Source organism: Cervus elaphus, chromosome 11, assembly GCF_910594005.1.
Source record: "Cervus elaphus chromosome 11, mCerEla1.1, whole genome shotgun sequence".
Classification (NCBI taxonomy): Eukaryota; Metazoa; Chordata; class Mammalia; order Artiodactyla; family Cervidae; genus Cervus; species Cervus elaphus.
The window spans coordinates 74425885-74445482 of record NC_057825.1 but is presented as its reverse complement, the minus strand read 5'-3'; the positions used below and the strand labels follow the sequence as shown (position 1 = coordinate 74445482).

The 19598-nt window shown below is 50.9% G+C and overlaps 1 protein-coding gene across 4 annotated transcripts in view; it reads left to right on the top strand.

The window, feature by feature from the left end:
- The window catches only part of TTC7A (tetratricopeptide repeat domain 7A), a 119791-nt gene that overhangs the window by 31842 nt on the left and 68351 nt on the right, over positions 1–19598 (top strand). For 3 of the 4 annotated variants that reach the window (XM_043918081.1, XM_043918084.1, XM_043918083.1), the window contains 3 exons: positions 13360–13438; positions 14255–14412; positions 15027–15090. In XM_043918081.1, coding sequence (XP_043774016.1) covers positions 13360–13438; positions 14255–14412; positions 15027–15090 — 301 coding nt within the window. Of the gene's footprint in view, positions 1–12622; positions 12736–13359; positions 13439–14254; positions 14413–15026; positions 15091–19598 lie in introns of those variants that run through there. The other variant, XM_043918082.1, reaches the window with a different exon arrangement.

Below are 19598 nucleotides of genomic sequence, written 5' to 3'. Positions count from 1 at the left end.
GACGTGTCGGCTGAAGTCATTTTGCTTCTCTGAGCCTCATTCTCTCCAAAATATAATGAAAAAGGCAATTCCTGCTTGTTCCATCTTTCAGGGGGCTCTGAGATGCCAGGGGAGATGTGAAAGTAAAGCTCGGCATCATTTTGGGGGTGCAGCTGCCTGCAGATGAGGTGGCAAGAAGCTCATTCTCCTGTGTGTCGACTGGAGAGCCCTGGGATGCACAAACACGGGCCGAGAACCCCTGTCTTAGCCTTTTGCTCCTCGGGGTTAAGAAGGGCGCCCTTCTTGTGAAGAGCCTGGTGGATATTTCCACCCGGTGGGGGTGGGGCTGGGGGTGTAGGTGCCAGGCCCAGCGTGCTGTTTCATGGGGTGTGTTGGTGGTGATGGAGACAGAGAGAGAGGCGACCCAGCCAGGAGGGTGTGTTGCTGGCGGCGTTGGGTCTTTGGCGGTTCTACAGGGCTCAAGGCCTCCACCAGGTCGGAGACTGGCAGGCAGGGGCCTGGGCTTCCTGTGCCTCAATTCCCTTGGCATCATTCCCACCTCCTGCAAACACTGTGGTCTGGGGCCATGAGGACATCCAGGCAAGCAAGGGGAGCGGGGGGAGTGGGGACTCGTGTGCTAAATGGAGTTGGTCACTCTGCAGGTTGGGCGAACGCCTCGCCTTTCTCAAGCCTCCCAGGTGGAGGCGGGCCTGCCACACAGGTGTTACATCCTCCTCACAGGTGAGGAAACAGGGTCAGGATCACAGAGCTTTCTTTGCTCTGACTGGCTAGAGGCTTTTGAAGCCCCTGCGTCATTTTTGGTGTGATTCATTTTGTTAAATTCCACTATATTCATTCTTTTAACATTTTTGCATTTTTGGAATAGAAGATTCTTACACAGGATACCAAATTTAAAAGGTACAGGAGACAATAAGTTTCCCTTCCATCTCCATCCCCTGCCTTCTGGTTCCTCTGTAGGCAGTGTTCCTAGGCTCTTGTGTCATTCCAAGATAGTTAGCAGCGTTCCTAAGTGATTATATGCATGTCGTATTTTCTTCCTTTTTAAAATACATATTCTCCCATTTGCCTTTTTTCATTTAAAATGTATCTCTTGGAGATTGTTCCACATCAGAGCTGCCTTTTCTTCACTCTGCTGCGTAGTGTTTGTAGGATCCTGTAGTTCAGATGTCCTACTTCAGATGTCCTCAGTTGGTTTACTCAGTTCCCGACTGAGGAACAAATAGGTCACTTCCAGACTTGGGCTCTTTTCAACATATGCCAGAGTCCAGAACAGTACTGTACTGGTGCATTATTTCAGTGGGAACCTATAGGGTAAATTCTAAAAGAGGAGCATTCTGTGTTAAAAGGTATGAGCATTGGTCATTTCAATACAGATGGCCAGCTTAGACCTCATGTGTGTATTAGTCGCTTAGTCGTATCCGACTCTGCAATCCCATGGATTGTAACCCGCCAGGCTTCTCTGTCTATGGAATTCTCCAGGCAAGAATACTGGAGTGGATTGCCATTCCCTTCTCCAGAGGAACTTCCCAACCCAGGGATCAAACCCTGGTCTCCTGCCTTGCAGGCAGATTTTTTACCATTTGAGCTACAGGAAAATCCTGCTGGAGCTACAGAGGTGGCCAGCTTGGACCTCGTAGGGGTTTCCATTCTGTGCCACCAAGATGTGTGGGAGAGGCTGCTTTGTAAGCTCTCACAGCGCAGTGCAAGCGTTTCTAAGAAAAATTTTATCGAAATATAGTTGATTTACAGAATTGTGTTAGTTTCAAGTATATAGCCAAGTGCTTCAGTTATACATATATGTACATGATATTCTTTTCCTTTACAGATTAATACAAAATATTGATTATCGTTTCCTGTGCCATACAGTAGGTCCCTATTGGTTATCTATTTTTTATGTAGTAGTATGAGTATTTTAATCCCAAATACCTAATTTTTATCCCTCCCTCCCCCAAAATGAACAATTTATTAATCACTGCCTCCTTCCTAGTTTATATAAGTAATATGTTTATGGTGGAAAATTTGAAAAATACTTAAAAACATAAAGTAGACAAATTACAAATCACATATTCAATCTTCAGATCAGAAACTGGCAAATTATGACCTTTTGACCAGTCACCTGCTTTGGTAAAGTTTTTTTTAGAACATAGCTCGCCCATTGGTTTAGATATCTTCTAGATCTATGGCTGCATTAGAGCAACTATAGAGTTATATGACTCCAAGCCTAAGATATTTACAGTCTGACTCTGTACAGAAGAAAATTTTCCAGCTCCCATACTCTGGATAATCACTATTAACATTTGATATATGTCTTTTCACATTTTCCTATGTATAGATATACAGGTGTATTTTTTCTTTTTTTTTTAAACAACAACAGAACAGTATCATAATTTACAATACGCTGCTTTGCAGCCTGAGTTTTCCACTCAGGGCTTGGTTGCAAGCCTCTTTGGTACCTTTGCTCATCTCTTTTCCCTGTGAAGTTGCTCCCTGTGGGGTCAGGCGAAGATGGCCAGGCCCACACCAGCGGGTGGGCTTAGGACTTGGTGGGCTGCGTGGCTGGGACAGTCATCCTTGAGCCGGGCTTCGAGGGAAGGGAGATTCCCAGAGACAGGAGGAGTCTGGGTGGGGCAGAAGATAGGATGGGGCTGAGGATTCTAGATGGGGAACTTGGGATGCTCCAAGGCCAAATACACTTGGGAAACAGTGAGTTAAAAACTTCCCAGACCCTTCAGGAACTCCAACGAGCTTGAATGCAGCTGGTAAATTTTCAGGAGGAGGCAAAGGCATATAAAGTGTTCAGCTTGGTTTGACACGGAGCCCTTGTTTGGGGTGGGACTCAGAGGGGGAACAGCTGGATGGAGGCATGGTTTGTGGCCCAGACAGCTTTTCCATCCAGCAGGCATCCTAGTCCCATCAGAGCCACATCCCATTTGGGATGCTGGAAGCTCTATGCTTCAGCGCTTAATCCCTGGAAGAGAAGGAAGCAGAGTTCTTGCCCAGAATGCGGAGCAGGCCGTGGAGAGGCCACTCCCTGGAGGCAGAGGTGGCTGAGATGGCCGGAGGTGGGCCTGCCCCAGCTGGACCCTAGCCTGGAGGAGACCTGTGCCCCCTCCTTTCTCCCTATCCCGCCCTCCTGGTAGAGGCCGTGGGTTGCTCCACGAGTCCTGTCCTCCAAATGGTAAGAAAAGGGAGACGGTCCCGGCCAGGGACACAGGCTCCCTCCTTGTTCTTCCCTCATACGTGAACACCCAGCCTAGCACCCTATTCATCACAGCTGCTTAGAAAGTCATTATCATTTATTTGTATTATTTTTTAGAAGCACTCCACAGCAAGATGGGCTGCTGCCTCAAGCTTTAAATTTACACTTAAAAAAAAATTCTCAAGTGCTAGGCCGGGGAGGTGGTGGTGTCCCCATTTGGGAAGCGAGGATCAGGGGGCCCAGAGAGCCAAGGCCGTTTTCTTCCCAAGGGCGGTACTGGCCTGGCTGCCCCTGGGTGCCTCACACCAACCAGGCCAGGGAGGTGGGGCCAGGGGGGCCATTGGGCGGCACCCTGTCTGTTCTAGCTCCATCCACCATCTGCTTTTTTGTTCTAATTTGATTACTGAACCTCAGTTTCAGTGAGATGATGGCCTGGCAGGCTGGTTCCTGTTTTTACTGCTCAGGCAGCTGCCACCTGGCTGCTTCCCTTTAGCTGGAGACTGTTGTCACCCTGTTTTTGCAAACAAAGTTTTATTGGCACATTGCTGTACCCCTTATTTGCATCTTATCTCACCCCCAGAGCGTAGTAGTTGGGTTTGAGACTGGATGGCTAATCCCCAAATATTTATTCCCTGGCCCTTTACGGAAAAGAGTTTGCTGACACCTGCTCTCTGCTTAAGAATTCCTTCCAGTCAGGGCCTCTCGCAGCAGAAGAGGTGCTCTTTTTCTGTAGGGGAGCCCTGTGGAGTAGAGGAATAGATTTTGGGGGGAGGGGACACTTTTTGAGGGCGCTGCATGGCTTGTGGGAGCTTAATTTCCCGACCAGGGATAGAACCTCGGCCGCAGCAGTGAAAGCGCCCAGCCCTAACCACTGGACTGCCAGTGAGTCCCCAGATGGTTCTGATTCTAGTGTTCTGTGCCCTTCATTCATTCATAAGAAATACTCCTCTTGCTAATAATGCCACGTACTAAGTGCTGAATTTGCGCCTTGCTTGCTTGTGTATTTTGTCCTTCCAGCACTCCTCTGAGGTGAGTACTGTCATTCCCATCCCCACTTTACAGATGGGAAACTGAGGCTCAGAGAACACAAGTGACTTGTCCGGAGCAGAGCTAGGACTGTGTGTGCCGGTCTTGCCTCACACCATTAACCAGCAGGCTACACTGCCCACAGCAGATGCCCAGGTTAAGACCCCATGGCCGCCCCCCGAGGTGCTCATCGCCTGCCGTGTGTTCCTTCGAGTATGCCCCTGCTTGATATGTGTGGTTTCAGCTTCTGGTTTGAAGAGTCGGTGGTCATCAGAGCAGGGATAAGGAATGGGGAGCCACTCAGTGGCCCTGAATGAGTTTTTCCTCTGCCCCCACTCTCACCTCTAATAGGGGCTTTCTGTTTGTCTTGCATCCCAGGACGTGAGGGTCCAAGAGGAGAGTGGGAATGAACAGACACTGGAGTGTGGAATTCAGAGCTCTGTTAATCCCTCGCCACTGAGGTCCCCTCCCTTCTCCCCCTGCTACCTTCCCCATACCGGCTTCTCTGCTGGTGTGATGAGGTCAAGGTGAGCATCGTGGACAGCCAGGAGGGGAGGAGAGAGCCAGCAGTTATCAAGCACCTGCTGTGTGCCAAGCTGGACCATGTGCTCTGTGAAGGAGGTCATGTGACCCCCGGGGCCAGGGCTCAAATGAGCTGGAGTCAGTTGCTTGATATCACTCCCTGGGGTTCCAGCTTCAGATTTGAGTGGCCTGGAAACCCATGCCACTTAAGGTTTCAGGGGTGTCCGAGGGCAGCCTTGGCACCTGTGGGGGGTGTGGGAGAAGGACAGGGTCCTGGTAATCCTTGCTGTTGCTGAGTCAGGGCTCCGCTTCCTTCTCTGGGACCCTGAGTCACATTCTCAGAGAGTGGCTCCCCTTCCGGAACCAGGCCTGCTCCTCCCCAGAGTGGGCCTGCTTCCTGTCCTGGCTTTGTTCCGCACACTCAGGCTGTGTGTGTGTGTGTGTGTGTGTGTGTGTGTGTGCGTGCCCTTTGTGGGCAGAGGCAGTAACCATCACCCCTCCAGGAAAGCCCAAGTCATTTCAGTTCGTTTTCTGTGGCTGTCACTGTGTTCCCCTGTCTTTGTCCTCTACCTCCTGAAGCACAGATTTTGGTCCTTAAAGCCAGGGTGCCGACTCCCCCAACCCCTGCTCCACCCTGCCTCCCACATATAGACAAATAGATTGAATCATCATTTTTTTTTTCCCCAGCAAACAGCCCAAACATTTGAAAGCCTGAGTGTGAGGAGCAGTTCTCAGGATGTGTGGAAGCAACTCAGCCCTTCCCTCTCTGTTTCCTGTGAGCTCATCCAGCCCAGAGTGACCCTGGAATGTGACAGAGAGAAAGTAGTCCTGGGTGCCTGGGTGGGCTTTGAATAGTGTCTTTACACCTTTCTTCTTGATAGTCGCCAATATTTGTTGAAGACTTGCTGCATGTCAGGCAGAATGCTGATGCCTTTACATGTAATCTTTTAAAGTTGGAACTAGTAATATCCCCATTTTCCTGAAGGAGAGGTTAAGGAACTTGCCCAAAGTCACAAGGCCAACAGGTGGTATTGCCACCAAACGTGGCGCTGACTGTGTCTGTCCCACCCCACAGCCTGACACCGCGCTCGAGAACCGCTGTCTCAGCTCAGGGTGCGAGGGGCAGGAGGTCAGGGGGAGGCTGGAATGCGGATACCTGACACCCCGTCACCGTCTCCCGGGCAGGTTTGGAGAGTCTTTTAACGGGCTCCAGAGCCTTTTCCTGGTGGTTAAATTCACTTCCATTGCCTGGGCTCTTGGGGTGTTTCGGAAGGGTTAGGAGGAAACCCTTTGCTGTGTTGAAAGAGGTCACAGCCCAGTAGGGGAAAGGGGGCTAAGATGGAAAAGCCCTGAGAAGAGACAGCAGCTCATCTCCCAGCTTGCTTCTGAGAGCCCCCTGAGTGTCACCCCCAACCCCCCGGGCCGGACGAGGACCCTCCTCACTGAGCTCACGTCTGAGGGGGAGCTGTAGGAGCCATGTGTGGATGGTGGGCAGTGCTCTGTGCTGGAGGAACAGAAGGCAGGGAGCTGGGTGCCGCCGAGGACAGAGTGGAGTCTAGGGAGACACTTTGTTCTGACCGGCTGGGTGGAATGGAGACCCTGGGGCTCAGGCACTGTTGGGTGTTAGAGGACGTTCGTTAGGGCCTGAAGAACAGGAGGAGGTGGTGGTATCTGCTTCCCAGACTCTGGGCTGGAATCTGAGAGCCATTTGGAATCATTTGGAATCATTCCCTTGTGGGCATGGTGTGGACCCAGGCTTCAGAGGGTCAGAGGAGACCCTGCTGAGAATGGGGTGCTTAGTCCCAGGGGCCAGATGACCACAAGTCGTGCTGGCTCCCAGGGCCCAACTTGCTGAGGATTGAGGATTGATCCCTCCAGTTGAGGATCTGCCATGACTTAAAGGGTGTGGTGCTGTCCACTGTGCAGTGTGAGTGATCTTTGCTTGGCCTCCAGACAGTGCTTCCCCTTTAATCCGGAGCTTCACTGAGGCCTGGGCCTCCCTCATGCTGCCCGCTTACTCATTCACTGTCTGAGGGACATTCATTTTTTCCAAGGGCCTTGCCCTATTGATCCGGCAGTTAATTTCCCCAGCTGACTCCTGCCCCTTGCTCTGTGACTGATGGCAGAGTTCCTAATTGACCTGGGACTGAAAGTGCTGGCCTGAAAGTCCAGAGTTAGAAGGCCCCTCCCAAGGGGCAGGGACCTGGGGTACCTGGGTTCCACTTCCCCCTTGCTGCCACCAGAGGGCAGCCGTGGACTCTGGTTGGAGCCTCGCCCCAGGCAGTTCTGCAGATGCCAACTGCCAGGAGGAGGCATCTTTCAATTGGGGGTTGGTGAGCCCAAGGTCTTGGCTGTGGGGGAGACTTGGTTCTGCTTTGCACGAAGCAGTTCCAGGAGTGAAGCAGCAGGTGGTAGCTGAGGGTGGTGCAATGCCGGGGAAACTGTTGATGACCCTGTCCTCACTAGAACTGGGTCTGTGAGCATCTCCCAAGAAAAGAATGTGAGCTGACTTGGCTCCTTCCCCCACAGTGGGCAAGGGGCCATTTCTCCTTGCAGTGTTTTTTTTCCCTTCCTTCTCCCTAGATGTACAGAGCCCATTCTTGGCTCAGGTCTGGGAGCCAGCTTGGGTTATGTGTGTTGAAACAGGTGGGCTGAATGTTTTGTGCATGCTCTTTAAAAAAAAGTTTGGGGAAAAAAAAGTTCATTTTTTTTTTTTTTTAATCACTAAAGCAATATATGTTCTTTGTACCAAAACCAAACAATAGAGAAGGGAATGTGTGTTTTCTAAGGGAGTCACAGGGCTTGGCAGGCTGTGAAGCCATATGAAAACACTCTCCCTTTTAGTGTGTGTGTGTGTGTGTGTGTGTGTAGGTACCTTAGAAAACCCAACCTGCTGTTGAGTAGAACCCAGTGAGGGGTGTATCCAATCAGCAGTAATTTTTTACTCTGTGTGTGTGTGTGTGTGTGTGTGTGTGTAGGTACCTTAGAAAACCCAACCTGCTATTGAGTAGAACCCAGTGAGGGGTGTATCCAATCAGCAGTAATTTAGTATTCTCATCCGCCATCCAGTATCTGCAGTGCTGGGGGAGGGCAGGAGACAGATGGCTCAAGAGGGCATCCAGGGAGCAGAGTCCCCCAACAGCGAAACCCAGGAAAGCCTCCTGGTGGTCACGGAAGAGACCTCTTTAGGCGAAGGGAGAACTTGGAGGCCCGTCAGAGAAGGCACACCCTTCCAGCCTCTCCCAGTGCACAGCCTTTACTTACCGTCCTTACCCGCTGCCCACCCCCCACCTTGCTAGAAAGGTCCCGTTGCCTGGATGTCCTCAGGGTCCTGCACGGAAGTGTCATAGTCTTTTTCTGGGGTTTGGAGTGAAAAGGAGAGCTTTCGTTTTTGAAACTGATGATGTGGTTCTGTGGCAGGAAAGAATAGCTTGATAACCATTTGAACTTCACCTGACCCTGTCTTCTGGTTCAGTCCTCCAGCTGATGGGATCTGGCTGTGCATTTCTGGGTCTTTGACCAGAAATCTCTCATATGCGATTAGCAGTGCCAGCCCTGAAACGGAGACTTCTGGCCGGGGCTGTGCGTACCACAGCCTGTTTAGGTTCCATTCAGTGGTAATTCCATGTATTTTCTCATTCCCTGTTTCTCATTCTCCCCCTCAAGAAAATTTGTTGAGCACCCTACTGTATGCAAAATATTTTGCTAAGCTCTTGAATAAATCAGGGGAATGGCTAAATTTATAGACCATGAACTCCTTACGTGCAAGCCCATAAATGAGCTATTCATTCATCATTCAGTCTCTTAATTCATTCCCCCTATAATAGTTGGATGCCTGTTGAGAACAGGATACTTGGTGTTCAATATCCAGTTTAGCTCAGTCGCTCAGTCATGTCCGACTCTTTGCGACCCCATGAACTGCAGCACTCCAGGCTTCCCTGTCCATCACCAACTCCCGGAGCTTGCTAAAACTCATGTCCATCAAGTCGGACAATATCCAGGTACTTGGTGTACAGTGAGCCCTTTGAAAATACTTAGTCGAGGGAGTCCTGGAGTTCAGATAGCCAGGAAAGGGAAGTGTAACTGTGCCAAGTCAGAACACCATTGTCTTTCTGGAGGGTCTGGTTAGCTAGAAGGGAGTAAAATCTGGATCTCTTGGTGCCTGCAGGGAGCCCACCTTTTCCTTAGGGTAAGTGATGGCCTGAAAAGGCAGGCATCTTCAGGGCTTTAATTTTCCCCTTGGAGAATGAGGATGGATTTATTCCACAGTTATTTTCTTGAGTGCCTCCTGTGTTTGAAGCATTGAGCTGGTACCCAGGAATATGAAGCTTCCCTCACCAACCTCATTAGAAGTTGCAAAGACTGGATGAGATAAAGTGCTTTGCAAAATCCACCCCACTGCTTGCTGCTGACCAGGGATCGTGGGGAGCTTGCCACCTCCTCGCATGGCCCACCTTCAGGCCGCTCTAAGACAAGTTGTTTCCGTTGACCCATGCCTGCGCGCACATCTCCTCTTTCTCTCTGCTCCTGACCAGCCAGGGTTTGCTTGAGTTGGAATCCATGGCCTCCTGGCTCGTCTGCATGCAGCCTGATTCTGGGCCAGGGTTTGTTGGAGGCTCCTGTTTGGATATTGTTAAAAGTGTCAGCTTTGCTCAGAAAGGTCAATGTGAGAGATTGGAACAAAGAGATCTTTCAAAGTGGCCTCTCACGGGGCTCAGAAAAGCCCCAGCTCTACCTGGCACCAGCAGTTTAGACCTGCGACAGGTTTATTCAGGCTGTTGGGAGAGACCCCAGCTTACTTCCCATTTTCGAGGGGTGCGCTGAGGCAGAGGGGCATTCCCGACATTTCAGAACAGGTCAGCATTGCCCGGGAGCCTGGGTCTCTCCCTGTCTAGCTCTGGCCACCAGAACCTGTGTTGGTTTTTCTCTTTAACTGCATTCACTAAAAATTGGAACTTACCCAAAAGATGCCTAAGGGTGATTACTTTGCTAAAAAATTCTTGGAAGCTTATTTAGGTGCCTAGTTCCCTTACAGAGTTGAAAACAGTAAAAATACACAACTTTGGGAGCACAAGATCTTGTTAAAATACAGTGCTCATTCCTAAACTGTGTGTGTATTGGGAGAAGCAGGATCCCTGGGAGTCTGCGTTTCTCCCAAATCCCCAGGCAATGCCAGTACCGCTGACCTGGGAGTGCTTTCTGAGTGTTGATGATGTAGAACCTAAAGGCAGAGAGAGGACAGTCCTTGCCTTGCAGTGGGAAGAAGGGATCATAGCCCTTCTTGGCTCTGGTCTCCTGGTAGCAGCCTTGGCCAGGCTGCCAGGGAGGAGGCTGGCAGGTAGCCTACAGAGTGGAAAATCACCCACAGGTCCGGGGAGCTCCCGGCTTCCTCTGGGCCACAGGGGCCCTGGGGCAGCCCCAGGGTCCAGCCCTCCTCAGCCTGTGGCCATTTGGCCCCACTGCTCCAGCAGAGCTCTCCCGCAGACTGAGTTCCCAGAGCCAGCCATTTCCTCTCTTCTGAGAATTCATGCAATCTTTTCTCACTCTTCTAACAGTGGCTGCTATATGGTTTTCCTCTCAGCTGCCCCTGCTGTCCATCTCGGGGTCCTTTTCTAAGGCAGAGTCCTTGGTGGGCTTGAAGGGCTTCTGCTGCAGACTCTTGCTTTCGGGCTTGTGGGGGCTCCCAGCCTGTCCCTGGGTGTGGTTTGCCTACCAGGGAGTCCTGTCCTTCTGTCCCCTGTGGGGATGGGGCTGATGGAAGGAGAAAGATGGACACAAAACTGGAGGATCCCCTTGGATACTTCCTTCCCCTGCCTTTACTCATTAGCTTTCGAACTTCCATGCAAAATAATGTGGCAAATTAAAACATAAGTAACGTGATGTTTAGGACCCAGATTAGAAGGAGAAAGGAAAATAGGGAAAATAGCTAATATTCAGTGAGTCTGTACCGCATGCCTAGTGTCCTCTGGGCTTCACATACATTCACCTTCCTGACAGCACTGTGAGCAAATGAGGAATCCTCCTGCAGACAGGGAGACTAGAACTCAGATTGGCTACCTTGCTTTCCTAAGATTGCAGATTTAGGATCTGGCTGCAAAGCCAGGGTTTCCATGTCAGGGTGTTCCTCCTGGAACCTGATTGCTTAGCACAGGAGAACTGGAAGACATTGAGGAATCATCTAAACCAGTGGTTCTCAAACTTGAATGTCGTTGGAGCCCTCTTGGAAGTTTGATAAAACATGGATTGCTGGCTCTACAGTAGAGTTTCTGATCCAGCAGATCTGGAATTTGCATTTCTAACAAATTCCCTTGATGCTAATGCTGCTGGTCCCACCTTAGTACCTCTAATGGTACACCGATGGTTGTAAGTGATACACAGACTAAGTTTTTAAAGTACTTCTGAAAAAAAAAAGAAGTACTTCTGTATGTAATATTTATTAGCAAAAAAGAAATGCGAAACCTGAAGCGAAACAACTTGTACACCAAATCTATGGTTTCAGGTATGTTTGATGAAGGTGGGATGTCTGCTGAAGTAAAAAGAAAGAAGATATAAAGAAAAGTTATTGCACAAAACAATAACACTAATGGTGTACAGCTAGTAGCCCAAAGTGTAGATGTGGCATGTAGATGATAGTAGTCTGGGAGATGCTGTTTGAAACTGAGGGTGTGATTTTATAGAGGAGAGGACTGTGCACAGCCCAGAGAGGTGACCTCTACCTTCAGTAGCAGCCCCCAGACGTGAAGTCTCTAAGGACCCTGTGGTACCCTCTGCTTCTTGCCCTTTCTGGTTCTTCAGAAGCTCTAGACAGACTAGGGAAGACCGCTGTGATTCTTATTCTGTCCCCCAGGTCTTAGTCTCCATTCTCAATCTTCCAAACAGCGATCTGAATTTATAATGTTGCTTGCTTGCTTGTCGGAAACCGGAGGTTCCCAGAAGGCAAGGAATTGAGCGTCTGTCCTTTTATGGCTCCAAGCTCAAAGTCCCCAGGAATCTGTTTCACGCATAAAAGCTGCAGGAGGGACTCATGTGACTTCCCCAGCGGTCACCTTTGGCTTTTTACCCTCTGTGACCTTTCATTTCTAAATTTGCTGGCCTGGCAGCTACTGATTTTCCTTATGATCTAGAGAACCCCCAGAACAAGTGAGGGCATTTGCGGAGCACATGCTGTATGCCCAGGCTGAGCTTCAGGAAGAAGACAGGAACCCTGCCCTCAGGGGGTGTACAGTGCGAAGGGGGTCAGCCTGAACATGGGACGTGACTGCAGTGCCCTGCTTGCTTCGAAAGAGGACTTAACACGAGGCAAGAGCTACACAGTCAGGAGGGCCTGGGAAGGCTGCAAGGAGGAGGTGATATCGAAAGTGATGTGTAAAAACACAGGTTTTTTTTAAGGATGTGTAGGGGAAGGGCTCTTAAAGGCAGTGAGGGAAGCCTGTGCCAAGACTTGACATAGGGAACTGTGGACAGTTGTTCAGAAAGAACTCAAGTGGTGAGAGATGACATGGGAGAGAGGCAAGGAGCAGGCCTGACAGCCCTGGGACGCCGTGCTGAGCGCCTCAACTGGATTCTGTAAGCCTGGGGGGAACCAACGAAAAGCGAACTTGGAGGGGAACAAGATGTCTTTGCACGTCAGGTGGAGTCCTCAAGGGACAGTGGCAGCAGTTTTTCAAACTCGGGTCACACCCATCAGTGGGTTGCAAAATCTGTTTAGTGGGCTGCTGCAAGCCTTTTTAAGAAGGGGAAGTTGCAGGAGATGTAAAATAGAAAATATCAGAGTGGATTGCCTTGCACGTAGTATAGATAGATAATAGCTCAAGAAACGTACTTCAGTTTTATGTAAGCAATGTGTGCATATATATAGAGTTGCAGTGTCAAACGTATTTCTTACTGTGGATCACACTTTAAAAAGCTTGAGGCACGGAGGGCTGACTGGAGTGGGTGAGACCAGCTGTCGCTGTCATCTAGGCCCCAGGTGATGTAAGGACTGAGAGGTGAGGATGGATTCCAGTGTAGACCAGATGTGGTGGGTGAAGATGGAGAATTTGAGGCTGACCTCAAGTCTGAAAGTTTGACACCAGCCCAGAGCACTTGGGCCAGAATATCTTTGAAATAACCTGATCCCTTTTTTTTTTTAAATTGGGGGTAATTTCTTTACAATTGTGTGTAAACCAATTGTTGCGTTGGTTTCTGCCATACATCGACATGCATCAGCCATGGGTATACCTATGTCCCCTCGCTCTTGAACTTCCCTCCCACCTCCCACCCCATCTCACCCCTCTAGATTGTCACAGAGCATCTAGTTGAGCTCCCTGTGTCATATAACAAATTCCCTCTGGCTATCTGAAAGACCCAATCTTGATCTCTTTCTGATGGTAAACTGGAGGCCTGGGTTTCTGGAGGGCTGTAGGAAAGAGGAAGCCTTTCTATTCTTTTATCAGTGAAGTCCTGGGCCCCTAGGATCCTGGTGTTACAATTCTGACCTTTCTTACCAATTACTGGATGTTGTCAGATAGCATTCAAATGGGCAGTCTCCTCCTAGCGTCCTCGGGTTTGATGAGGATGTCTTTGTGGGAACTAGGCTGGTAACGACTCTGCTTCTTCTGTCTTCCCACTAGGAACATCGTGAAAGGCATGAGAGAGCTCCGGGAGGTGCTACGCACTGTGGAGACCAAAGCAACTCAGAACTTCAAAGTGGTAATGGAGGAGGCCCCAGGGCTAGGTGCTGGCTCTGGCTGGTTTATTCAGGGGTTGATTTCAGCAGGAGGCTGCAGAAGTCCTAGCAGGCAACCCCTGAATCAGGGATGACCATATGTTGCATGCATGTGTGCATGTTTATCCTCTCCCTGTCATGCTCACAGCAGACATTGCTAGTCAACCGCAGCATTCTTTGCCTCCAAGCCTGGGACACGCCCTCAGCATCCTTCTCATCACAGCACTGTGCATGGCCCCTCACATTAGATCAGTGCTGAAACCTCCAGACATCCCTTCCTAGCACGATGGTGTGCTAATTCTCAGGCTTTGGTTTCTGATCTTAATAAAGAACTTTGGCTTGCTTTCCTGCCCCACTTCAGGCCTGCCCGCTTAGGCTTTTATTCACCCAGAATCACAGTCACAGCTGCTTCTCACTCTAGACTTCTCTGTCAAATATCAGGAAGGTGTCTGGTAGAGAAAGCTGCTTGTATCAGGGGGCCTTAATGCTCTGCAAGGGCCTGTGAACACTCAGAGCCATGCCAGGCTCCATGGGGCCAGAAGGAGGAGGAAATGTACCCCTTGTCTAGAGAAGAAAGAGGACAAAAGATGAAGTGGGAGCCATCAAAGGCCAACAGAAGGGGTGGGGGCAGCTCAATGCTAGAGGCCCAGAGAAGGGAGGGGGCTCCTCGGGGGTGCAGTGGTGGGCCTCCCGAAGAGGCAGCATGTGGCCAATAGGCAGATGTGGCCGGGCCGCGAGTGGAAGGCCCAGCAGGGCAGAGCCAGCATGTGCCTGCCTCTGAGTCCCGCCCTCTCTGCCAGATGGCCGCCAAGCACCTGGCTGGGGTCCTGCTGCACTCCCTGAGTGAGGAGTGCTACTGGAGCCCCCTGTCTCAGCCTCTGCCCGAGTTCATGAGCAAGGAGGAGAATTCCTTCATCACGCAGGCCCTGCGGAAACCTCACCTCTACGAAGGAGACAAGTAAGCCCTGTCTGCTCAGGGGACCACTCCAAACTCAGGCCACCGTCCCTGGGGTTGGGTGCCCAAGGTGGCCCCTCTCTCTGCTCCACGCTCTCCTGCACTTTCCGCCCAGCTCCCTGCCAGGCAGGCTCCTTAGAACAGGCAGGAGCCGAGAAGACGAGAGAAGGCAGGTCTTGTGGTGGGGGCAGGGGGTCCTGTAAGGCTTCCAAAGGCCGAACAATTATTTGGGGAGTCCCTGCCTCCATGCACCATCTGTCTTGTTTCTGCCAATAATCGAAGGTGGGGTCTGTGAGCTTCCTTTCTGCTCATCTCTGCAGCTTGCTGCAGCCACTCACTTGCCCCAGGCAGTGCTGGGGGCTGGAAGGGGCACCCCCCACCCCCACCCCAAGAGCATTGCAGTGTTTCCCACCCTTGCCCACCACAGCCTTTCAGATCTGTGACTCTGGGGCACCATAAAGAACTACAGGTGGAATCCGGTGCCTGTGAATTATGCAGGGGAAGGTCACCTTACGAGGGCTGGTGCCGACTCCGGGGCAGAAGGGCCAGCGAGGCGGGCCAGCTGTGCTGCTTGGTGAGGGCCGCACTGCAGCCAGACTGCCTTCTTTGTCCTCCAGCCTCTACTGCCCGAAGGATAACATTGAGGAAGCCCTGCTGCTGCTGCTCATCAGCGAGTCCATGGTGAGTGACAGGGCCCTACCCGGGCCTCCAGCCTCCACCCCGGGGGGGAAAGCTGCGGGGCTCGGGCTTAGCCCACCAGGTCCTGGCTGAGATCAGCCCCCGTGGATGTCACTGCAGCAGGCTTTGCTTGCCCCCCAGGGGGGTGCGGCTTGCTTATGAGATTTAGGTGTGGTGTCCAAGGCTCCCTTCGTGGGCCTGGGTCCTGCCCTCCAGTGACCAGGGACTGAGCTAACAAGTTCCTACCTCCTGCTTCTGGAATTAAACGATATCATCAGCTTGTCAACAGAATGTTGCATGAACAGGCCTGAGCTGGGTCTGTGGTGATGGAGGGGAGTGGAAGGAACATGTAATTTTCATGGCAGCAGGCCTAGATTCAGGTTCCAGCCCTGCCACTCAGTTGCTGAGGGCCCTGGGCAGATCACCTAAGCTCTAGGAGCCTCAGCTCCTCACCTCTAAAGTGACAGTAACTCACAGGGGTGAGATGCTTGTACAAGTAAGTATTCATGCACTCGTGCCAGTCTTTTTTAAATCTTTATTGAATTTGTTGTAATATTGCTTCTGTTTTACGTCTTGGTTTTTTGGTCACAAGGTATGTGGGATCTTGGCTCCCCGACTAGGGATCAAACCCTCACTCCCTTCCCTGCATTGGAAGGCAAAGGCTTAACCACTGGACTGCCAGGGAAGTCCCACGCCACTCTTAATTCAGAGTATCATCTACTTTGTGCCAGGCCCCGTTCTGGATGCCACAAAAACAGCAGCAGACAGAATGGAGAAAACTGCTTGCCCTCGTGGAGCTTACATTCTAGTGAGGGAGGTGGGCGGTAAACAAATAACTCTTCAACTATCCAGGGTTTCAGTGCCTGACTGCTGTGCGGAAATAAGGCGGAGGGGGTATGGAGTGAAACACTCTAGATTTTTTCATAAGACCGCTTGTCCTGCCCAAGGCAGACACGCATGCACACACGTGCGTATACATACACGCATGCCTGTGCCATGGAGGCTTGGAGGGGGAGAGATGTGTTGGGTCATCCAGGAGGTGGTGAGATGAAAGATGTGGCCCAGGGGGACTGGAGGAGGGGTGGGCATGGAGCAGCCAAGTCAGGTGTTCTCTGATTGAGGGGTCCCTCAGAGCTTATGAGCTGGGGACCCCTGGGTTGAGAACTAGGTTTCTAAAAATGATGCATCTGAGAGCGGTGACTGAAAGTGGAGTTTAAGAAACCAGGTTCCTAAACAGCCAGAAACAAATGTCTCCTTGGACACCTGGGCCTGTGTGATGCCAGGGTTTATTTAGAGAACTCTGGTCAGTGAGGGTTACCTCTAACTGAGCAGGTCCCTCCTGCCAAGTGGATGGGGAGGGTAGAGGGGGCGACACTGGATTAGGGGAGAGAGAATGTATCCTTCCCCAGCCAGGTGGGGTCCATTTGGATCCAAGAGTGCTCAGGAAGGAGTGTAGCTACTTGGATCCCAAGAGCCAACTAGCCAGGATGTGGTCCTGAAAGATTTGCAGGGTGCATGCTAGAGGGGAGACATCTAGCTGGTTAGCCCGATGTGGGCAAAGGGGTACCAAGGCCAGATCTGGTTCTCATGGGAGAACAGTGCACTTCTCACAGACTGAACCCCAGTTTATAATTATGGACCCTCAGCCATAAACCAGCATCCCCTCCCTGCCCCCTACACACACCTCAGCCATCTCAGCACCTACACCATCAGAAAAGAGTGCAGAGAAGTCACCTGCTTTGGGAAACACAGGCTGTTATTTTTGCCTTCCTGGGCTGAGGGTTACAGTGTTGTCTGCAGTTGGGACATCAAAAGGTGAAACTGGGAACATTTCTTGGGTCCTTTCTCTGCCGGTTTCCAAGCTGATCATCTCTTCTAGTAGGCACGGTGTTGAGCCATGTGAAAAGTAAGTTTCATATTGTTCAATCTAATATTACTATGTTCCCATCTTACAGATGTGAAAAGTAAGGTCCAGGACAGGTATGTGTCTTGGTCAAGGTCATTTGTTGTTAAGTCATGTTAAGTCATGTCCGATTCTTTGGGACCCCATGGAGTGGGGCACACCAGGCTCCTCTGTCCTTCACTATCTCCCAGAGTTTGCTCAAATTCATGTCCACTGGGTCAGTGATGCTATTGAACCATCTCATCTTCTGCCACCCGCTTCTCCTTTGCCTTCAGTCTTTCCCAGCATCAGGGTCTTTTCCAGTGAGTCAGTTCTTCGCATCAGGTGGCCAAAGTATTGAAGCTTCAGCTTCAGCATGAGTCCTTCCAGTGAATATTCAGGGTTGATGTCCTTTAGGATTGACTGGTTTGATCTCCTTGCAATCCAAGGACTCTCAAGAGTCTTCTCTAGCACCACAATTTGAACTCATTAATTCTTTGGCACTCAGTCTTCTTTATGGTCCAGCTGTCACATCCATACATGACTACTGGAAAAACCACAGCTTTGGTCAAGGTCACATACTAATAATCCTCACAGCCATGATTCAAATCACATCTGTGATTCACTGACTTGGTTTTCTCCTCTGTAAAAGAGCCAGGGGGATAACTTTGAAAATCAAGTGAGACAGGGCTTGGGGAGGGCTTTGTAAACAGGGCCTTGGCTGTCTGTGTGAGAATGGTCAGCGTTTATCTCCCTGGCAGGGATAGAGGCTGGACTCTGTCTCCACAGAGGATTTCCTATGGCCGTTGCTTGATCTGGGTGCCCAGAACCAGAATCCAGATGCCTTTCCTTTAAAGCGATTCCCCCCAACCACTCCAAGTAGAGAACAGCATTTTATTAAAACGTGACCCACACTTGGAGCCGAGGTGGTTTCCCTCCCAGCAGCTCTCTCCCTTTTGAGGGAGGGTATGTGGCTGACTGGCCTGCACGTGCGACTTGGTGGGGATGTGGTGGGAATTCCCTGAGGCATGCGCAGCAGAGGACGTGCTCAGACGCTGAGTGCACTGTGGCTGGGAGGAGGCCCTCTTCGAGGCTGGTTGGTTTCCTCCTCCTCACACCCAGCCTGTCACACATCTAGAAGCTTCAGACACCTGGAGGAGGGTGTTGGTGATGGAAGTAGCTTTGATGTCTCATCTGAGGGTTTCCCACCTGGGGATCAGGACCTGGCCACTGTGGCTCCGAGTGGTTTCTCAGAGTGACCAGACCGCCCCTGACTTCTCACCTGCCCTAGATGTACCCCCTCCTTCCCCACAGGTCACATTCTCCATCAGGTGTGGGCACCTCTGCCAGGCTCCTGCTCAGACCCCTCAACTGACCACCTGAGGCTCAGCCTGGTCTCCATGTACCAGCAGGGTTTTCCTCATCTCCCTTTAATGCTGGCTGGGTTTGGCTGGAGGCGATCGGGAGACACTTCTAGAAGCAGATGGCTGCCTTGCCTGCTCCTTGGGTTATCCCAATCCCTACAGGATTCACTACGCTATAGCAACAGTTACTCCAGCACAACCGGCCCCAGAGGCAGAGTCATCGCAGCGCTCCACCTCCAGGTCCCCGGCGCAGCTGCTCCAGGAAAGGGTGTTTGCAGATTTCCTCGGCCCCTATTTTGTGGTCTGGAACTCAGAGGAGTATTCTCTCTCTGAGTGCAGGGCTGGTAATGTAGGTATGGTTTTTGTGGCAGGCTGAGTGCGATCAGAATGAACAGGGGAGCCCTTGTCTTGCAAGAGGTAAACAGAAACCTTACAAATGCTATCATAGAAATGCATAGGACATGAGTTACAACTGGCTAAAGGAGACTTGTATTTTGTACTCAGATTTGAATTTGGGGGTCCAAAAGGGTATTTAAAAATGCCCACCCACCTACCCATCCATCCACCTACCCACTCTCCATCCATCCAGTCTTTTCTGAGCAGCGATGATGTGGCAGGCGTGCTCAGCACTGGAGACAGAATGATGACAAGTTAAATCACAGCCCTTGTCCCAGATGTCCTCCTACCTAGTGGAAGATGCATCTAGGGACTCGGAGGAGGGCCTGGCCCCCCAATCAGAAGGAATTAGCTCAGTCTGCTGAACCTCAAATGCATATTCTGGTTTTTGAAAAACCCACATGTCAAAATCAGCCTGATTTTCTCACTGGGTAACCAGAGGGGATAGGACTCTGTCATTTCTAAAATCTTGATCTCAGGCATGAAAATGTGTTGTAGCAGACTGAAATTCTCAAGCCCCTGTTTCATTCAGCCAGGGGAGAAGTAGCTGCTGGTGTCAGGCTCCTGAGAACAGAAGGAACACAAAGGCTTGCGTTGAGAGAGGGTGGGTGGGTGGGTAAGTCCCTGGGACCTGGGATCCTGACTGAGGCTAACTGCCATCCATGCCCAATGGCAGGCAGCCAAGCCATTTGAATCTTGAATTGGCCACTCACAGCCTTTGTAGCCTGGACAGGTTTCTTACCTCTTTGATTCTCTTGTTTTCTCATCTGTAAAATGGGACTGATAAGGTCTCTTTCTCCATTGGATGGATGAAGTACAAAATGAACACCAGGGTGCCTGGTACATTGTGGGTGGTCAACATGTTTTCG